The 18,931-nt window shown below is 38.4% G+C and overlaps 1 protein-coding gene across 4 annotated transcripts in view; it reads right to left on the reverse strand.

Moving 5' to 3' along the window:
* LOC127838701 (anaphase-promoting complex subunit 5-like) overlaps positions 1–18,931 on the reverse strand; it is a 93,520-nt gene that overhangs the window by 16,938 nt on the left and 57,651 nt on the right. Inside the window, exon 19 of one of the 4 annotated variants that reach the window (XM_052366608.1) lies at positions 2,513–2,907. The exons of 2 other annotated variants lie outside the window; for them this stretch is intronic. In XM_052366608.1, the coding sequence (XP_052222568.1) occupies positions 2,798–2,907 (110 nt within the window). In that variant the 3' untranslated portion in view covers positions 2,513–2,797. Of the gene's footprint in view, positions 1–2,512; positions 2,908–18,931 lie in introns of those variants that run through there. One more of the 4 variants, XR_008029915.1, reaches the window with a different exon arrangement.

Here is an 18,931-nt window from a genome sequence, read left to right on the forward strand (position 1 = left end):
TTTTAAGCACAAAAAGGACAAAATATCCTAGTATCACCAATATAGGAAACTCTGTTTCATATATATATATATTCATAATCTTTTATCAGTCACAGTATTGAAATCATAGCTGAAACAAGACGTATTTTATTTGGTTAGAAGCATGTGCCAATTTATATTATTACCTGATGTCTTATATAAATGATAATTAATTATTTTTTGCTATTTCCTCGTCGAAAAAGAAATTTGCAATGTTTTAAACTGTTACCGGTGAATATCGAACTGTTGACCGGTCAACAGTTTGAACTGTTGCCCGCTGGAATAATGACGTAATTTCGTCGAAAAAATGACGTCATTTTACAGTTACACAGTCAAACTTATTTATTTTATCGATTACTGTTGTGTGTAAATCAAAATTTAGTTTGCTCTTATTTCCATGCTGGAAATTTGATCAGGTAATAAAACACTTATTTCATGGATTCTTGGTGAACAGTCAAAACTGTTGTCCCTCGGTATCAGGGCTGACATTTGGAACTGTTGCCCTTGGCCTTTCGGCCTCGGGCAACAGTACCAAAGTCATCCCTGATACCTTGGGAAACAGTTTTGACTGTTCACCGCGCATCCATGAAATAAGTGTATACTATTAATGAATCCGAATGATAGCGTACACCAAAGCAATGACAATCTGGTCAAATACATTTGCATGGTTAGTAAAAAGCATGTTATGAGTTATTCACTTACTTTTTCAAGAACAGGACATAGAGCTCAGTTTTCATCTTGTCTCTGATTTTCTTGCACAGCTCTTTGAGAGTTAGATTTGAGGACTAAACAAATCAACAATGTAAAAAGTTGCTATGGTAACAGTCCAGTACATTGTCTCATGGCTCACTGATTTTATTAGTCCGAAACTCCCAAGCTCAGGCCTTTTTCTGGCCATTTTGGTGTAAAAAAGCGAAAAAATCCACTGATTTGGAAAGAGCTAATTGAATTTAACTCTTTATAATTATTCGAATTATAAGAACAAAATCATGTTAATAATAGTTATATACTTTGCTAGATGTAATTGAAAAGAAAATACTAATTGCATGACAGGCACACTGATTATAACGATATACTCCTCAAAACCAGCATGGGTTGTTTTTACCATTTTGAGTAACATAAAGACCCAGTCTCACTATGATGCCGGTGGAGCCCAGCTGCGTGATCCGGGATATACCGGGATGAACCGGGGATCTACCGGGATGAACCGGGGCTCCTCCGGGGACGACCGTGATGAACCGGGGACGACCGGGGCTCCACCGGGTAAGTATTTGAATGTTTAATATCTTCGGGATAAAACGGTAGTCAGCGGGAAGGACCGACAACGACCGGCGCGGCACAGGAAAAAAATTGGGACGGCAACCGGAACAACAGGGACGGCACCGTAGCTCCACCGGGGCCCATGCAGACCCCGGCAGAGCTACGGCAACGCCTCGGTTATCGCCGGTGGTGCCTAGGTGGAGCCCCGGAGAATGCCGGCAGAGTGCCGGTATAGCTAAGGTACATCGGTAAACCGGTGCACTGCCGGGATGCCACCCGAATTCACCGGGGCTCCGCCTGGGCACAACCGGCGACGACCGCGATTAAGCCGGGGCGTTGCCGTAGCTCTGCCGGGGTCTGATGCCGGTATAGCACCTGTGAGTGCCGGTGTAGTAACGGTAGACCGAGGCTCTGCCGGGACGCTGCCGGCTTTCACCTGGGCTTCACATGGGCATTATCGGCGAAAACCGGGGCTCTGCCGGGGCTTCACCGGGATAAACCGTAGCTAATCCGGAGCTGACTGGGACTCTGCCGGGTTGTTGACCGGCTTCAACAGGGGCGGCACCGGGAAATAGTGTGACCGCGTGAAATTTTTTCGACGAATCATCCCGGTTCTTGCCGGTCGACCGGCGTTAGCAAACAGGGAAGGACCGGGGGACCGTTTCAATAAGCTCTCGTAAGTATGTTACGACTCGTAGTCACTAGGTCAAATAATAGAAAAACCTTAAGTAGACAATAGAGGTCACAGTTTTCATCCAATATTTATGAAATTTGGTCAGAATGTTTATCTTGATGAAATCTGGGTTGGGATTGTATTTGGGTCATCTGGAGTAAAAAAACTAGGTCACTAGGTCAAATAATAGAAAAACCTTGTGTATACAATAGAGGTCACATTTTTCATCCAATCTTTATGAAATTTGGTCAGAATGTTTATCTTGATGAAATTTGGGTCATCTGGAGTCAAAAAGTAGGTCACTAGGTAAAAAAAATAGAAAAACTTTGTGTAGACAATAGAGCTCACAGTTTTCATCCAATCTTTATGAAATTTGGTCAGAATGTTTATCTTGATAAAATCTGGATTGGGATTGTATTTGGGTCATCTGGGGTCAGAAACTAGGTCAATAGGTCAAATCATAATAAAATCTTTTGTAGATTATAGAGGTCACAGTTTTCATCGGATCTTAATGAAATATGGTCAGAATGTTTGTCAGAAGCTATTAATGAAATGATTACATGACATTAATAATTTATTATCTGATTGTTTAAATGGCATTGCAAATTATCTGTAATAATATTGAAAAAGCAACATCAGTGGCAAGTGAAATATTTCTGGGGCATAACGGTCTTGGTAAAATGTTCACATGGCACTCACAATAACATGTGAAATACAATGTATTTCGATTACATTAACAATATGTGAAATATTCAAATTACAAAAATGTGTGAAAGTGTCGGGTACTGCTGGTCGATCTGTCTGTACTGGTGTGAACATCTATTCCTCTCGTTTGTGAATCCCAGTTCATGGTACAGTCGTGCCTAGATATACGGGGTTCTTGACATGAAGGAATGCCTCACAGTTCTGATACAACTCCGTCACATGCTTAAGACTGTTCACGCAGGATAGCAAGCCTAAAACATGGGAAATCAGTTTATATGTAAGAATGATCACGCAGTAAAATGTGTTCCACAGGATAGCGAACTTCAATTATGGGAAATCAGTTATATGTATGTAAGAATGGTCATGCAGTAAAGAGTGTTTTACAGGATATCAAACGTCAAATATGGGAAATCAGTTATATGTATGTAAGAATGGTTATGCAGTAAAGAGTGTTTTACAGGATAGCAAACTTCAAATATGGGAAATCAGTTATATGTATGTAAGAATGGTCATACAGTAAAGAGCGTTTAACAGGATAACAAACCTCAAATATGACAAATCAGTTATATGTATGTAAGAATGGTTATGCAATAAAGAGTGTTTTACAGGATAACAAACCTCAAATATGACAAATCAGTTATATGTATGTAAGAATGGTTATGCAGTAAAGAGTGTTTTACAGGATAGCGAACTACAATTATGACAAATCAATTATATGTATGCAAGAATGGTTATGCAGTAAAGAATGTTTTACAGGATAGCAAACTGCAATTATGGGAGATCAGTTTTATGTATGTAAGAATTGTCATGCAGTAACGAGTGTTTTACAGGATAACAAACCTCAAATATGGGAAATCAGTTATATGTATGTAAGAATGGTTATGCAGTAAAGAGTGTTTTACAGGATAGCAAACTTCAATTATGGGAAATCAGTTATATGTATGTAAGAACGGTTATGCAGAAAAGAGTGCTTCACAGGATAGCGAACCTCATATATGGGAAATCAGTTTTATGTCTGCTAGAATGGTCACAAAGTAAAGAGTGTTCCACAGGAAAGCGAACCTCAAATATGGGAAATCAGTTATATGTATGTAAGAATGGTCACAAAGTAAAAGTTTTCCTACAGGATAGAGAACCTAAAATATGTGACAGAAATTGTATGTATGTAAGAATTTATGACAAAAATGTTTATGTGACCCACTGATATTTCAAAAACAGCAGAAGATACAAAGGACCAGAGTAAAATAAAATGTACTTAATTTTCTTAGGTTTTTCAAATTAATGAAGAGCCGTTAATGTCCGTTAAGTTACAAGCCAATCGGTCAATTCATTGATGGGTTTTTGATTGGAAACAATTTTCACATTTATTGTGACAGTGACCTTGACCGAGTGACCCCAATTTCAATAGGGGTCATCTACTGTCCAAAGGCACATGCACATGAGAAGTATCAAGCCAATCGGTTAGTCATTGATCGGAAACGATTTCACACGTAGTGTGTAACTGTGACCTTGATCTTTGACCTAGTGACCCTAATTTCAATAGGGGTTATCTTCTGTCCAAGGCAAATGCACATGGGGAGTATCAAGCCAATCGGTGAATCAGATGACGAGTTATTAATCGGAAATATTTTCACACTTAGTGTGTAACAGTGACATTGACCTTTGACCTAGTGACCCCAATTTCGTTAGGGGTCATCTACTGTCCGAACCAATGCACATGGGAAATGTCAAGCCAATTGAGGAATCAGTTGACGAGTTATTGAGCGGAAACGATTTTGCTCTTAATGTGTAACAGTGACTTGACCTTTGACCTAGTGACCCCAATTTCAATATGGATAATCTACTGTCCAAGGCCAATGAACATGTGAAGTATCCGTCAATTCATTGACATTTTTATCGGAAACAATTTTCACACTTAAGTGTGATAGTGACATTAACCTTTGACTTAGTGATCCCAATTTCAATAGCGGTCATCTACTGTCGAAGGCCAATGCTCATGTACGTTAACAGACATGGCGAAAGCCGGTCGGCCATTGCCGACGAACATTTAAAAAGGCCGACGGTGAAATGCAAATCGTCAACCTTACTGTCTGGCGATTTTTGCTTCAAAAGTGTGTAACCCTCTTGCAGTTTTCACAACTTTATTATTTCGTTATTACCGACTCATGATATTTCCGGACATAATTCGTTGAATTTGTAACAAACTGCATCGATAAATTCCGGAAGTGATTAAAAACGTTAAAAGAGCGTGTGGCCGAACGACATCATACTTAACTATTGGTTCGCGAAAGAAGTCGGACATATACAAATTTACGTTCGTTACACACATGGTGTTAACGTGATCCAAGATGACAATAAAAAATAACGATGCTCAGCGAAAAGGACAAATAACAATCGAATTAACGACGGACGTCGTATAATTGGTATGGATTAATGAAAAGCTCGTGTCATTCTACTATGGAGCATACGGTTTAGATACAAATAAAACTCTTTTTGGAAATGTATGTACTGAATGTCACAGAACAAGTCTTTGAAAATTGGAATGCAGTCTATTCGCTATTGTATAATCTTAGACGCAACTCAGTTTTTTAAATTATGTTTTACTTTTTTATATCGCAAGTTTGAAATGAACACAACCCATTCAAATTTATAAAGAGTGTGTCTTAAAGCACAGGTCGAGATGTGTGTGAAGTGTTTATCCTCATATTTTTGTTATTTAGATAACTTAGACAAAATAACAACAATACGTCTCTTTTTTCACAATTGGTTGCTGCAATGGCAACCATCTTTAAAATTTTGGTTGCCTTTCTAAAGAATAACACGACTAGAATGATGTACATGTTGTGTTATGTAAATCTAATACATTTAATGCAGCATTAAGCTCCGTTTTCCCTGAAAGCAGCCAATACAGATTTCAATGATAAACTGGCTAACATCGTCGCACAAGCTGTTATAAACACTAGACTGGCCAATATCGTCGCACAAGCTCTCAAACACTATTGATAACATACAGACTGTCTGCAATGTACCAGTGGTGATATATATACAGGCAGTGGTTGTCGCTTCTAGCGTAGCTAACAGAAGACACAGGCAGTGGTTAGCGTTCCTAGCGTAGCTAACAGCAGAATGACTTGCAAAACTGCATCTACATTAGTTTCTCGCTAACGCTCACATCTAAAAATGATGAAAATATCAGTATACACTCACGTTTGTTGTCGCCCGCCTGCCTTGTTGCTATAACGACCCTACACTTGAAGTAGCACATGAGAAAGTTTGTCTGGTCATACACTGTGCCATGAGCCTGTAGGGTAAGCAAGTACTGATCCAGCAACGCCAGGGCCTGGTGGGGGAGTTGCATCATCAGCTGAAACCATGTAGGAAAATATAATGATACAGCATCGTAAGGGCTTGGTGGGGGGAGTTTCATTATTAGCTGAAAATAAGTAGAGCAAAGAAATTTGGTTGTCTTTATATTAATGGTATTTGAATGAAAATGTTTTCAAATGCACACCTTGATGCCATCAAATCTAATAAGTATGGATGGGATTCGAATACTAAAATGATATTCGAAATTTCGTTTTCTCTTATTCGAATATATTCGAATATTCGATTTAGACATAAAATGAAAATGTCCGAACTTACGCCCGTCCGGAGTAAAGTACTGTTCCTCATTGCCACACATTACACTTTCAATCGTTTTGTATATGCATCAGTATAAAATGAGATAGATTTATCATTTTTGAGATCGATACATGATTATTTTTCTCTTTATATTCGCTTATACATGTTAGTTTCATATCATTTATTTATTTCACATGTTGCCGGTAAACATATTACTCTAATTCTGATTTATTTGAATATCATTTTTGGATTACTTCTCTTAGATTATATTTGTTCTTTTGTTTTCGCATTTTTTCAGTACGGACTCCAGAACCACGACGATGTCAAAACTTGGATAGAACTTAAATATTATATAAATTATATTCCTCATTTGTACTTTAAAATAAACACAAACAAAAACCTTAGTGCACAAGTTGTTTTTTATTTACACAAAGATAACGTAGCAACAACATACTGGTACACATTCAGACAACATGCATATACGAACTAGTTTTCTTGTTTCGTAATTATTATGTACATGCAGTGTGCATTCACAAAACAGTTAATCGCTACAAAACATATTTACATATATTTCGTATCTTTAACAATAAACAATACATTCATCTACGCTTCATTCTCGTCAACGTCACAGACATTCACACGATTTTTGTTTAGAAACAAGATGGCATCCACGATGCAACTTGAGAGTCTGTTTTTCAACTTACTGAGCAGTAAGCCGGTTGAACAAAACACCCTTTCGGATGGCACTGACGTCGCGGGCACCGAGAGAACACGTCGGGCTACCACTGCCACCTTTGGGAATCGTTCCTCGTTCTCCCGCCAACACTGCAGAGGATCCATGCCAACGGACTTCTTGTTGACATAGCACTGAAGCTCATCCTCCAGCGTACTCTCCGGTGAGTCAAAGTCCAGGTAGTCCAACTTCCGGCGTTTTGATGGGGTCTCAATGTCACCGTTGTCTATTGTGAACCTAAGGGGCAAATCGTCCATGCGTTACTCCAACGTATCCTGAGTAATGTTCCGTTGTTTGGACGAGAAGAACGCCAGTTTCTTATAACGCGGGTTCAATAGGGCACCCAATGCAGCCGTTGACCTTGCTGCTTCTTCCGATTCTGGCTGGTAGCGATGGACCAAATCATCACGAATCGCCTTTTTCACTCGATGAGCGATGGAACTGTCCGTTGAGCAAGATACAAGGCTCTTGGTGACCAATCCACAAACGATCGGATATATGTCCGACACAGACACGTGACTCTCTGTACTCATGTATGCCGTCGTATCCGCTAACGGCTTTAGAACAACACACAACTCTTTAATAATGTCCCAAGCCGACTCCCTCAAGTTGAGTGCGGCGTCTTCCTTCTTTGTTAACTTTGGATCCAGCATGATGTCAGTAAGAACGCGCTGCTGCTCTACCAGGCGTTCCATCATCAGATAGATGGAGTTCCACCGGGTAGGGACATCCTGGATAAGAGTGTGTTTAGGGACGTTCATCGTCATCTGTTAAACACCCAGTTCCACCGTCAGCTTTGTGGAATGCTTGAAGTGGCCGACGAGTTTTCTGCACCGACTGACAACTGTAGACACTGAAGGCAATTCCATCGCAGGCTTCAATGTCAGTTGTAGAGTATGGGCGAAACAACCCAGATCGCCTCAATCCTCACACAAACTTGCAGCACACTCGATGTTTCTCGCATTGTCATGCACACACGTGTCCACTTTACCGTCCAAACTAAATTCGGTCACGCAGTCCTTAAGGCGATGAGCAAATTTCTCCCCAGTGTGACGTTCAGTCATGGCACGTGTGATGAGGACGTTTGACTTGAGGTCCCATGCGTGGTCATATGGTATTCAGTGACGGTGATGAAACTCTCGGTAGAGTTGGAGGTCCAGGTATCCGTAGTGATAGACACGGACGGAACGCTTTCTAATTGTGACTTCAGCGCCTCACGCTCCACGTCATAGCGTCGATGGATACGAGACCTCACTGTTTTCCTACATGGCACTGTGTAGTCGGGGGCTACGATGCTATAAAGGCCAATTGTACAGCTCGAAGAGCAGTCATGTACTTAAGGTGGTGGGTTTAAGGGAGTGTCATACCTGTATGAAGGCCAACTGTACAGCTCCAAGAGCAGTCATGTACTCGAGGTGGTGGGATTTAGCGAGTGTCATACCTGTATGAAGGCCAACTGTACAGCTCCAAGAGCAGACATGTACTCAAGTTGGGGGGTTTTAGGGAGTGTCATACCTGTATTGAGGCCAACTGTACAGGTCCAAGAGCAGTCATGTACTCAATATGGTGGGTTTTAGCGAGTGTCATGGAGGCCAACTGTACAGCTCCAAGAGAAGTCATGTACTCAAGATGGTGGGTTACAGCGAATGTCCTACCTGTATGGAGGTCAAATGTACAGCTCCAAGAGCAGTCATGAACTCAAGGTGATGGGTTTTAGGGAGTGTCATACCTGTATAAAGGCCAACTGTACAGCTCGATGAGCAGTCATGTACTCAAGGTGTTGGGTTTTAGGGAGTGTCATACCTGTATAAAGGCCAACTGCACAGCTCCAAGAGCAGTCATGTACTCAAGGTGGTTTGTTTTAGGGAGTGTCATACCTCTATAAAGGCAAACTGTACAGCTCCAAGAGCAGTCATGTACTCATCGTGGTGGGTTTTAGCGAGTGTCATACCTTTATGGAGGCCAACTGTACAGCACCAAGAGCAGTCATGTACTCAAGGTGGTGGGTTTTAGCGAATCTCATACCTTTATAGAGGCCAACTGTACAGCTCCAAGAGCAGTCATGTACTCGAGGTGGTGGGTTTTAGCGAGTGTCATACCTGTATGGAGGCCAACTATTCAGCTCCAAGAGCAGTCATGTACTCGATGTGGTGGGTTTTAGGGAGTGTCATACCTGTATAGAGGCCAACTGTACAGCTCCGAGAGCTGTCATGTACTCGAGGTGGTTGGTTTTAGGGATTGTCATACCTTTATAGAGGCCAACTGTACAGCTCCAAGAGCAGTCATGTACTCAATGCGGTGGGTTTTAGGGATTGTCATACCTGTATAGAGGCCAACTGTACAGCTCCAAGAGCAGTCATGTACTCAAGGTGGTTGGTTTTAGGGATTGTCATACCTTCATAGAGGCCAACTGAACAGCCCCAAGAGCAGTCATGTACTCAAGATGGTGGGTTTTAGCGAGTGTCACACCTGTATGGAGGCCAACTGTACAGCCCCAAGAGTAGTCATGTACTCGAGGTGGTGGGTTTTAGGGAGTGTCATACCTTTATAGAGGCCAACTGTAAAGCTCCAAGAGCAGTCATGTACTCGAGGTGGTGGGTTTTAGGGAGTGCCATACCTGTACGGTGGCCAACTGTACAGCTCCAAGAACAGTCATGTACTCAAGGTGGAGGGTTTAAGGGATTGTCATACCTGTATAGAGGCCAACTGTACAGCTCGAAGCGCAGTCATGTACTCGAGTTGGTGGGTTTTTGCGAGTGCCATACCTGTATAGAGGCCAACTGTACAGCTCCGAGAGCAGTCATGTACTCGAGGTGGTGGGTTTTAGGGAGTGTCATACATGTATGTAGTCCAAATGCAAAGCTCCAATAGCAGTTATGTGCTCAAGGTGGTGGAATTTAGGGAATGTCATACCTGTATGGAGGACAACTGTACAGCTCCAATAACAGTCATGTACTCAAGGTGGTGGGTTTTAGGGAATGTCATACCTGTATGGAGGCCAACTGTACAGCTTCGAGAGCAGTCATGTACTCGAGGTAGTGGGTTTTAGGGAATGTCATACCTCTATGGAGGCCAACTGTACAGTTACAATAGCAGTCATGTACTCAAGGTGAAGGGTTATAGGGAATGGCATACCTGTATGGAGGCCAACTGTACAGCTTCAAGAGCAGTCTTGTACTCAAGGTGGTGGGTTTGAGCGAGTGTCATACCTGTATCGAGGCCAACTGTACAGCTCCGAGACATGTTTTTTTTCCAACCTTCCATAATGGCAAACTGCATTCACAAAACGTTTGAGATTTTATAATATATTGGAATACTTTTGGTGCTGAAAATAAAGACATCAATATTTTGGGTGTATATACAATTAATGTGAACATGTATATCATTTTTGTATTCAATATAAAAATATATATGTGTACATGTATATAGAGAATAATACGGGCAAAAGCCCGCGAAGCGGGCGTTGACCGTTCAAACATATGGGAATTTAGACATAAAATTACATAAGAATACCACATATGGATACGTCTCAAAATAATTTGCCACGCGACATATATTTTCGCGATGCTATTTATGAACTTGAACAAATCAAAAACACTTTGACATATGCTAAATCACATGTAAATACATACCTTAGAAAAAGTTATATCAATGACATCATAATTGTGTAGCGAATCGCACTTAATATTCTCGCATTATTTGTTTTTCTTCGCAACCGTTCCAGAATTAGGTCATTACTCAATTATCTCCCCTGAATGCTCTTCTTCAGTGGGTATAAGCCGAAGACTGGTTCACGACACATAGTAACAGTCTTCACCGAACACAATTTATGGGAACAGAACCCGTCTTTAATATATTGCCGAATCTCCGATTTCTGTCGAATTTATTTGCTTTGATCTTTTCGATATCTTATTGTTATTATTATCCTGACAAATCACAAACGCTTGTTAAAAAATTATTTGTTTTAAACACTATAGTTGGCATCTCTATTCTTCAAGTATTCTCGCGGTATTTCAATAACGACACCCTACTGTTTATGTATCAGAATTTGTGACGCATTTTCCATTCGCTCTCAGAAAGAAGTTTTACGTTTGATCATGAGCAATATTCTGGTTACCCACCAGAAACACATTTATTCACAAATTTTTAAGATATTCAGATCTAACTTTTTAGTCTTTTAGCTTTAATTTTTAAAGTATTTTCACCTCGTCTGCTCGCACTTTACCGATATCCCAAAAGGTTACATATCACTATAAATAGTTTAGGCCTAAAACCACAAAATCCGATACCGTTGGAATTTTCGTACCACAATCTTACGTAAAAAATCTTTCAGATTCGAAGTCATCAAAAAACAAGACATTTATAAATTGTCTGCATTATTGATCAAATTTTAAGATATTTGTTGGTTTTTCGTTTTTAGAAGCTGTTCTGCCAAGGCAAGAGCTGGGCATTATACAAGCCATTATATCCAGCAAAACTGACAGTTTTGGTTTACAGAAATCAACAAAGGAGGGATTCCCGAACTATCAAAATTTCCAAGCTATACACACAGTTATTATTTGTGGTGATCTTTATTGGTTCTGTTTGATTACTTGGATGGAACATGTGTGAACTTTTATAGAACTTTGAAAAGTCTATATATGTCTATCTATAAACAAAAATCAGCTATGGTATAATAAGATCAGATGTGCAAACAATGTCAAAGGGTTGTTAAATTAACAATTTGAAGGCAATTATGCTGAAAAAATATGAAAAGTTTCCATGCAAATTTTGTCTGTATATGGACAAGTGTCTGCCGATTATTGTCAAACTAGTAATACAAAACTTACCACAAGTATGTAAAAGCACTAAGTACCAGTGATCATTTTTAGAAAGATAGTGTAATTCTAAACAGTAGCAAATAGCTTGTTTAGTAAATGCATAATGCAATTAATATGATTTCCGTTCTATTGTGTAATTAATAAATTGGTTGTTACTTGCTAATCCATGATAAATGTTTTATGGCTAGTGCAAAACCAGCAATGTTAATTTTGTAAAAGGTAATACAATAACACCACTTTGTTATTTCATATACGTAAATATTCTTGAAATGTAGGTTGATGAGTTTTACTTATTTTGTAACTATTATTTTATGTGCAAATAAATGATGTGAAGTGTTTTGTATATCCACACAATACCACATATCTTTTTATATATGTACTGTATTATGTGTTATTTGAGCTCGATTGGTCATTGTCGGCTCGGGTACTACTTACATGTACCCCGGGTACTCTTAAGTATACTTACATGTACCCCGGGTACGGTAAATATACTTAATCGTACCCGGGAAATTTGACGCTAAATCGGTCGTTGTCGGCTATTTTTTTCAAATTTAAATTATATTGACATTTATATCGATTTTCTGTAAAATGGCCTCTATATCATCGAAACTCGTACTCAAAAAGCATGTTGATGCAGTTTAAAAAAAAAAAGAAGTTTGCTTAAGTTAATCGAAAGCGCGTTTTACAACACCGGATTTGGGGAGGAAATACTACTCGGGTACAGTCTAATATTGACCGGGTACGATTAAGTATATTTACCGTACCCGGGGTACATGTAAGTATACTTAAGAGAACCCGGGGTACATGTAAGTAGTACCCGAGCCGACAATGACCAATCGAGCGTTATTTGAATGTTTAAATAAAAAAATATGGATGATATAACATGATGCATTCTAATATTTTCATTCAAATTGTAACTGTAAAGCTAAGTGTATGCAGTTAAGACTGTGATTTTAGAATTGCTACAAAATGGCTAGTTTTTTAGTGGCGACACAATTTAAACTATTCAACAATAGTTTGCGAAAGAAAATTAGAAACCTGCAAGATACCTGTATTTATTAAATATTTTAATTGCGAAACAAGTATGTTGTTATGCTGTTACACATAATTATACATTGATAATAAATAAGAAGACAATTAGTGGTGTTAACGTTTCCCAACAGTAGAAATCATTCTTCTGATGAAGTCAGTGGTATACAGACGAAAGCTCCAGGTATGGCTTTCAATACGTAGTGTGTGTTATTTGGCAGTCTAAAACTTATTGGATTAAAAAAAAATCCTGTCAAATTTGTCAATCAAAATTGATTTGACACATCACATGTACTGTATGCTAAATGCAACTGCTTTAGCAAGCTGTCAAGTTGAATTGAGACATTTGATGAAACAAACTGGTTCCTGGGTAGGACCAGTACTTAGTGTCTATATGACATACCATGACGTCGAAAGTCTACAAGACCTACTAGGTAGAACGAGAAATGTACTTCGACGTACAGTTTTCACCAACCCTTGAGTGTTAGCCATTCAGAAGACACCTTACATCTGTTGCTTTTAGAGATATTTGACATTGAACATAAGTATTATTATTATTTATACCAAATTATGCGACTATCGACCGCTTACTCATAGATATTGTGCGTATTTATTAAACATTATTATTATTATAATTTATACCAAATTATGCTACTATCGACCGCTAACTCATAGATATTGTGCGTATTTATTGACCTGGCGTGGCGGAATTAACCTCTGACTTATGCAAGTTATGGTTATCACAAAATACGACCAACGGAGAGGTTATAATACATTATTTATCCTGTTAACGCTTGATAACTGTTTGGTTACCGTTGGGAATTTCCTACACAGTAATGCAGTGGATGGTCTTGATACTCCGCCCCGCATGATCAATAAATACTCACAATATTCTGAATAATTTTAATTTTAAAAAGGTAACAATTGAATCTTCTTCAAATTTGTATATAATCTATTTCAATGCATTAAATACTTGAAACTTCTATGTGTTGTTTTTTTGCCATTCTGATATTTTTATTCATTTTGTCCTCAATTAAAAGAGATTTTAAACATTTATTGTGAATAAATCTGAAGGAAAAGCGGCTCAAGAGACTAGTGTTTTGATTGGCTGTTCAAAAAATGTGTACGTCGAAGTACAAACATGTATGTCGAAGTACAAATTGTACTTTGACGTACAAATATATACTTCGAAGTGTATTTTATATTTATTTCGACGTACAATTATTGTACTTTGACGTACATTTCTCTTTTTAACTTGTAGGTCTTCTTGACTTTCAACCCAAATGGTACGCCATAGTATGTCTTAAGGGTTATCTAAAGAATGCCCCCACTTAAGAGATCAATACAGAGACCTCCCAGTGACTAAGCCAGTTAGCAGACACCCCATCCACTATACCACAGACACCGAACCAGCTATAAATTCCTGTGGCTAGAAAACAAAAAAATATAAGATGCTAGATCTTTAAGCTTGGAACATGTAACTTGTTTTAAGATTTGATTTTTTTTTTTTGATGCATTACTTAATTATTGCAACAATTATAATATTTTGAACACAATCATGTCAATATATTTATTAAAAATACATAGTTATCAAAAAAACTTAAAAAGCTTTTGCCCGTACATTAGGTAGCACCTATAATCATATTAGGTTGGTTTCGTGGATGGAGAATGGTTATCTGGCAAGTCGGAGGAAGTTATCGGTTGAGCCGAAGGAGAACCCGATAAGATCCTCCGAAGAGCCAGATAACCATTCTCCATCCACGTCACCAACCTATTATTCTATTTATCCTGTCACATTCGTTGAAATGTTTCTAAAATATCTAGTTTTCGAGTATTTTGTGTTTAAATATTTAATATGGGAAAAAACACGCGCGAACAAAAACATTGTTACGTCACGTCATGCAAAACGCTTAGGCTAGCTTCCATCTTGTTAAACAACACAGAAATCGAGTCAATCGTTATTAATTCAATACACAAAGACAAAATTATGCTGTTTAAATAATAATGTTTAAACAAACAGTGCTTTACATGTATATTGTTTTGTTTTTTTAAAATTTAAAACAAGTATATTTTATTAATAGAAAATACTACAGGCGTGCGCATGCGCGGAGAGCAACTGATGGATATTCGAGGTCATGTGGTCATCTAGCCTAATTTATCCTATTACCAGATGAAAATCGATAGTATAGCAACGATCGTATAAACTTTACCTTTATACTATTGGTTTTTTTCAGACCATGGTTTTCCGATCTCTATCTTAAGAACACTATATGTTTCAATGTGACGTCATAGCAAATGATGACGTTGAAGTAAACAAACACTTCGGAGTCAACTTGGAAAACCAGCGCTGTTTCTTCGAATTTTAAAGTATTTTTACTCTTTTTGAACGATAAACGACCACAAAATAATAGGATAAATATAATATTATGTGAGTATTGGATAAAGATCAAGTTCATCATGCTCGGCCCCGGTTCTAAGCCTCGCATGATAAACTTGATCTTTATCCAAAACTCACATAATATTCTCTATATCTTTTGGGATATTAGGTTACCGGTTTATCGGGCTGTTTTAAAGGCATGTGACAGGATAAATCATGCTTCAATTGTTACTTTTTCAGTATTAGCGTTAGTTTTAACGCCGACAAAAATTTCCTTGAAATAGGTATAGCTAGAGATAGCAGGTAAGCTATTCTAACGTAATACGATATTTTATGGTTTTAGACTCAGTCATGATATTCAGAATCAGGTTAAACTGACTAAAGAACTGAATCTAACAAGTGTTTCTATATTTATATTTTTATTATTGAAGAAATTGTTTTATTTCAATCTTGTTATAATTAAGTAAAGAGTTTGATATGATTTCAAAATTTGTGTTTAATATTTATATTGTATTTAGTTTCAGGTTGTTATAACAGACTTTAACATTTCTCCATTTCGAGGTAAACATAACTTTATAAATATCCTAAGGTATTCTAAAAATAGCGATATTCATTCAACCATGGTCTAAAAATAGCTTATGATATCAGTCAACCGTGTTGATCTATTTATAGTAGAGAACTTGGCCATTTAATGTATGTTTTCTCTCCCTTAAATAAAAGCGATAAACAAACAGTTAACGTACATTGATTTTTACACCATATTTCATTGTTACAAAATATTTTATTGCTATATATATAAATATAAATATATAAATATATATATATATATATATATGCAATATTTCATAGTTTGAAAATATTGAAATGTTAAGCAATATTTTGTATTTAAACAATATTTCAAGAATATACAATCCAGCCAGAATTGATTTTTTTATTATAAAAATACAACAGCAGCAACAAAAAATGTACACACACAACACGCCTATCTTGCAAAGTTTTATTTATTTACATAAGGCATGTGAAAGAATTTATCATTTGTTCCTCGTAAATGAAACATTCAGTATGTTTATTCAAGTAGATCTTTGGTTTAAGCTGGCTTTGATGTTCTCTTAAAGGGACCGTCAACCGCGATTGACGAAAAAAAGAAAAGTTCTGAAATACCTTTTTTACAATTATTAGTTTATATTGATTAAAATATCATGCAATATTGGTATATTACATTACTTGAAAAAAGTTCATATTTCAGTATATTCGGTAATAAAATTTCGCGATGTGAAATCGAAAGTACATTGCGAAAATAGGTGACATAACGATATACATGTACACACTATAAATAACGCAAGTAGATTAATAATTTTATATATAAAATATATACAATTCACTACGCATACACAATTTGCATTCCTGGGTTTACTACATGACGATGATGATCAATCTACTTCCGTTTTTTATAGTTAACTGGTGTTACCTGGTACCAGTACCCAGTAAAATTTATTACCGAATATACTGAAAATATGAAAACTTAGTTATACATTAATTAATATGAAAACAATTATACCATGTGATATTTTAATCAATATAAACTAATAATTGTAAAAATACGGTACTGAAGAACTTTTCTTTTTTCGTCAATCGATGTTGACCGTCCGACTGGACAGCTGGAATCTGTGTCATTTACATACATCTTTCCACACATTATCTAATTCTGATGACAAATACAATTTCATTCAAAGATTATTATTTTAAGCACAAAAAGGACAAAATATCCTAGTATCACCAATATAGCAAACTCTGTTTCATTTATAAATTTTCATGAACTTTTAACAGTCACAGTATTGAAATCATAGCTGAAACAAGACGTATTTAATTTGGTTAGAAGCATGTGCCAATTTATACTATTAATGAATCCGAATGATAGCGTACACGAAAGCAATGGCAATCTGGTCAAATACATTTGCATGATTATTAAAAAACATGTTATGAGTTATTCACTTACTTTTTCAAGAACAGGACATAGAGCTCAGTTTTTATCTTGTCTCTGATTTTCTTGCACAGCTCTTTGAGAAATAGATTTGAGGATTAAACAAATCAACAATGTTAAAAGTAGCTATGGTAACAGTCCAGTACATTGTCTCATGGCTCACTGATTTTATTAGTCTAAAACTCCCAAGCTCGGGCCTTTTTCTGGCCATTTTGGTGTAAAAAGGCGATAAAATCCACTGATTTGGAAAGAGCTAATTGAATTTAACTCTTTATAATTATTCGAATTATAAGAACAAAATCATGTTTATAAAAGTTATATACTTTGCTAGATGTTATTGAAAAGAAAATTCTTTAAAAAATCAAATTAGGATACAGTAATAAAATTCTAATTACCAGACAGGCACACTGATTATAACGATATACTCCTCAAAACCAACATGGGTTGTTTTTACCATTTTGAGTAACATAAAGGCTCAGTCTCGCTATGATGCCGGTGGAGCCCAGGTGCGTGATCCGGGATCTACCGGGATGAACCGGGGATCTACCGGGATGAACCGGGGCTCCATCGGGGACGACCGGGTTGAACCGGGGACGACCGGGGCTTCACCGGGTAAGTATTTGAATGTTTAATACCTCCGGGATGAAACAGTAGTCAGCGGGAAGGACCGACAACAACCGGCGCGGCACCTGGAAAAATCGGGACGGCAACGGGAACAACAGGGACGGCACCGTAGCTCCACCGGAGCCCATAAGACCCCGGCAGAGCTACGGCAACGCCCCGGTTATCGCCGGTGGTGCCTAGGTGGAGCCCCGGTGAATGGCGGCAAAGTGCCGGTATAGCTATGGTACATCGGTAAACCGGTGCTCTGCCGGGATGCCACTGGCATTCACCGGGGCTCCGCCTGGGCACTACCGGCGACGACCGCGATTAAGCCGGGGCGTTGCCGTAGCTCTGCCGGGGTCTGATGCCGGTATAGCACCGGTGAGTACCGGTGGAGTTACGGTAGACCGGGGCTCTGCCGGGACCGTGTCGGCTTTCACCGGGGCTTCACCTGGGCATTACCGGCGAAAACCGGGGCTCTGCCGGGGCTTCACCGGGATAAACCGTAGCTTATCCGGGGTTGACTGGGACTCTGCAGGGTTGTTGACCGGCTTCAACAGGGGCGGCACCGGGAAATAGTGCGAAAGTTTTTCGACATATCATCCCGGTTCTCGCCGGTCGACCGGCGTTAGCAAACAGGGAAGGACCAGGGGACCGTTTCAATAAGCTCTCGTAAGTATGTTACGACTCGTAAACTAGTTGCGATAATCGCAACTTCCCTTTAAACGTTTCACTAAACTTTCGTTACTTACGATATCGTAGAATGCTGTCGTAAGTTTTCAAGATGTAAGTAGCAAAGTTTACAAAAAGTAAGTAGCAGTCGCAGTAACGTCAAAACCAAAATGGACGCCGCGTATGTTGTGCGTAGACGCCGAGTAAGACGCTTTTTGTCCCGTGTTTTGTTGGACGACGTCCCAGAGGATGTGTTTATGTCGCATTACATATTCAGCAAAGAAGGTGTTCGTGAATTAGTTAACTTGCTTCGCGATGATTTAGAGCCGCTTACAGTCCGTGGTAGAGCTATAACTGTTGAAACTAAAGTAAGTATTCTACGCCCGACTACGGGATGATCACTTTTCTAAATGTACATTTTGTTTTGCATGCTTTCTAA

Source organism: Dreissena polymorpha, chromosome 7 (assembly GCF_020536995.1).
Source record: "Dreissena polymorpha isolate Duluth1 chromosome 7, UMN_Dpol_1.0, whole genome shotgun sequence".
In the NCBI taxonomy this organism is placed as follows: Eukaryota; Metazoa; Mollusca; class Bivalvia; order Myida; family Dreissenidae; genus Dreissena; species Dreissena polymorpha.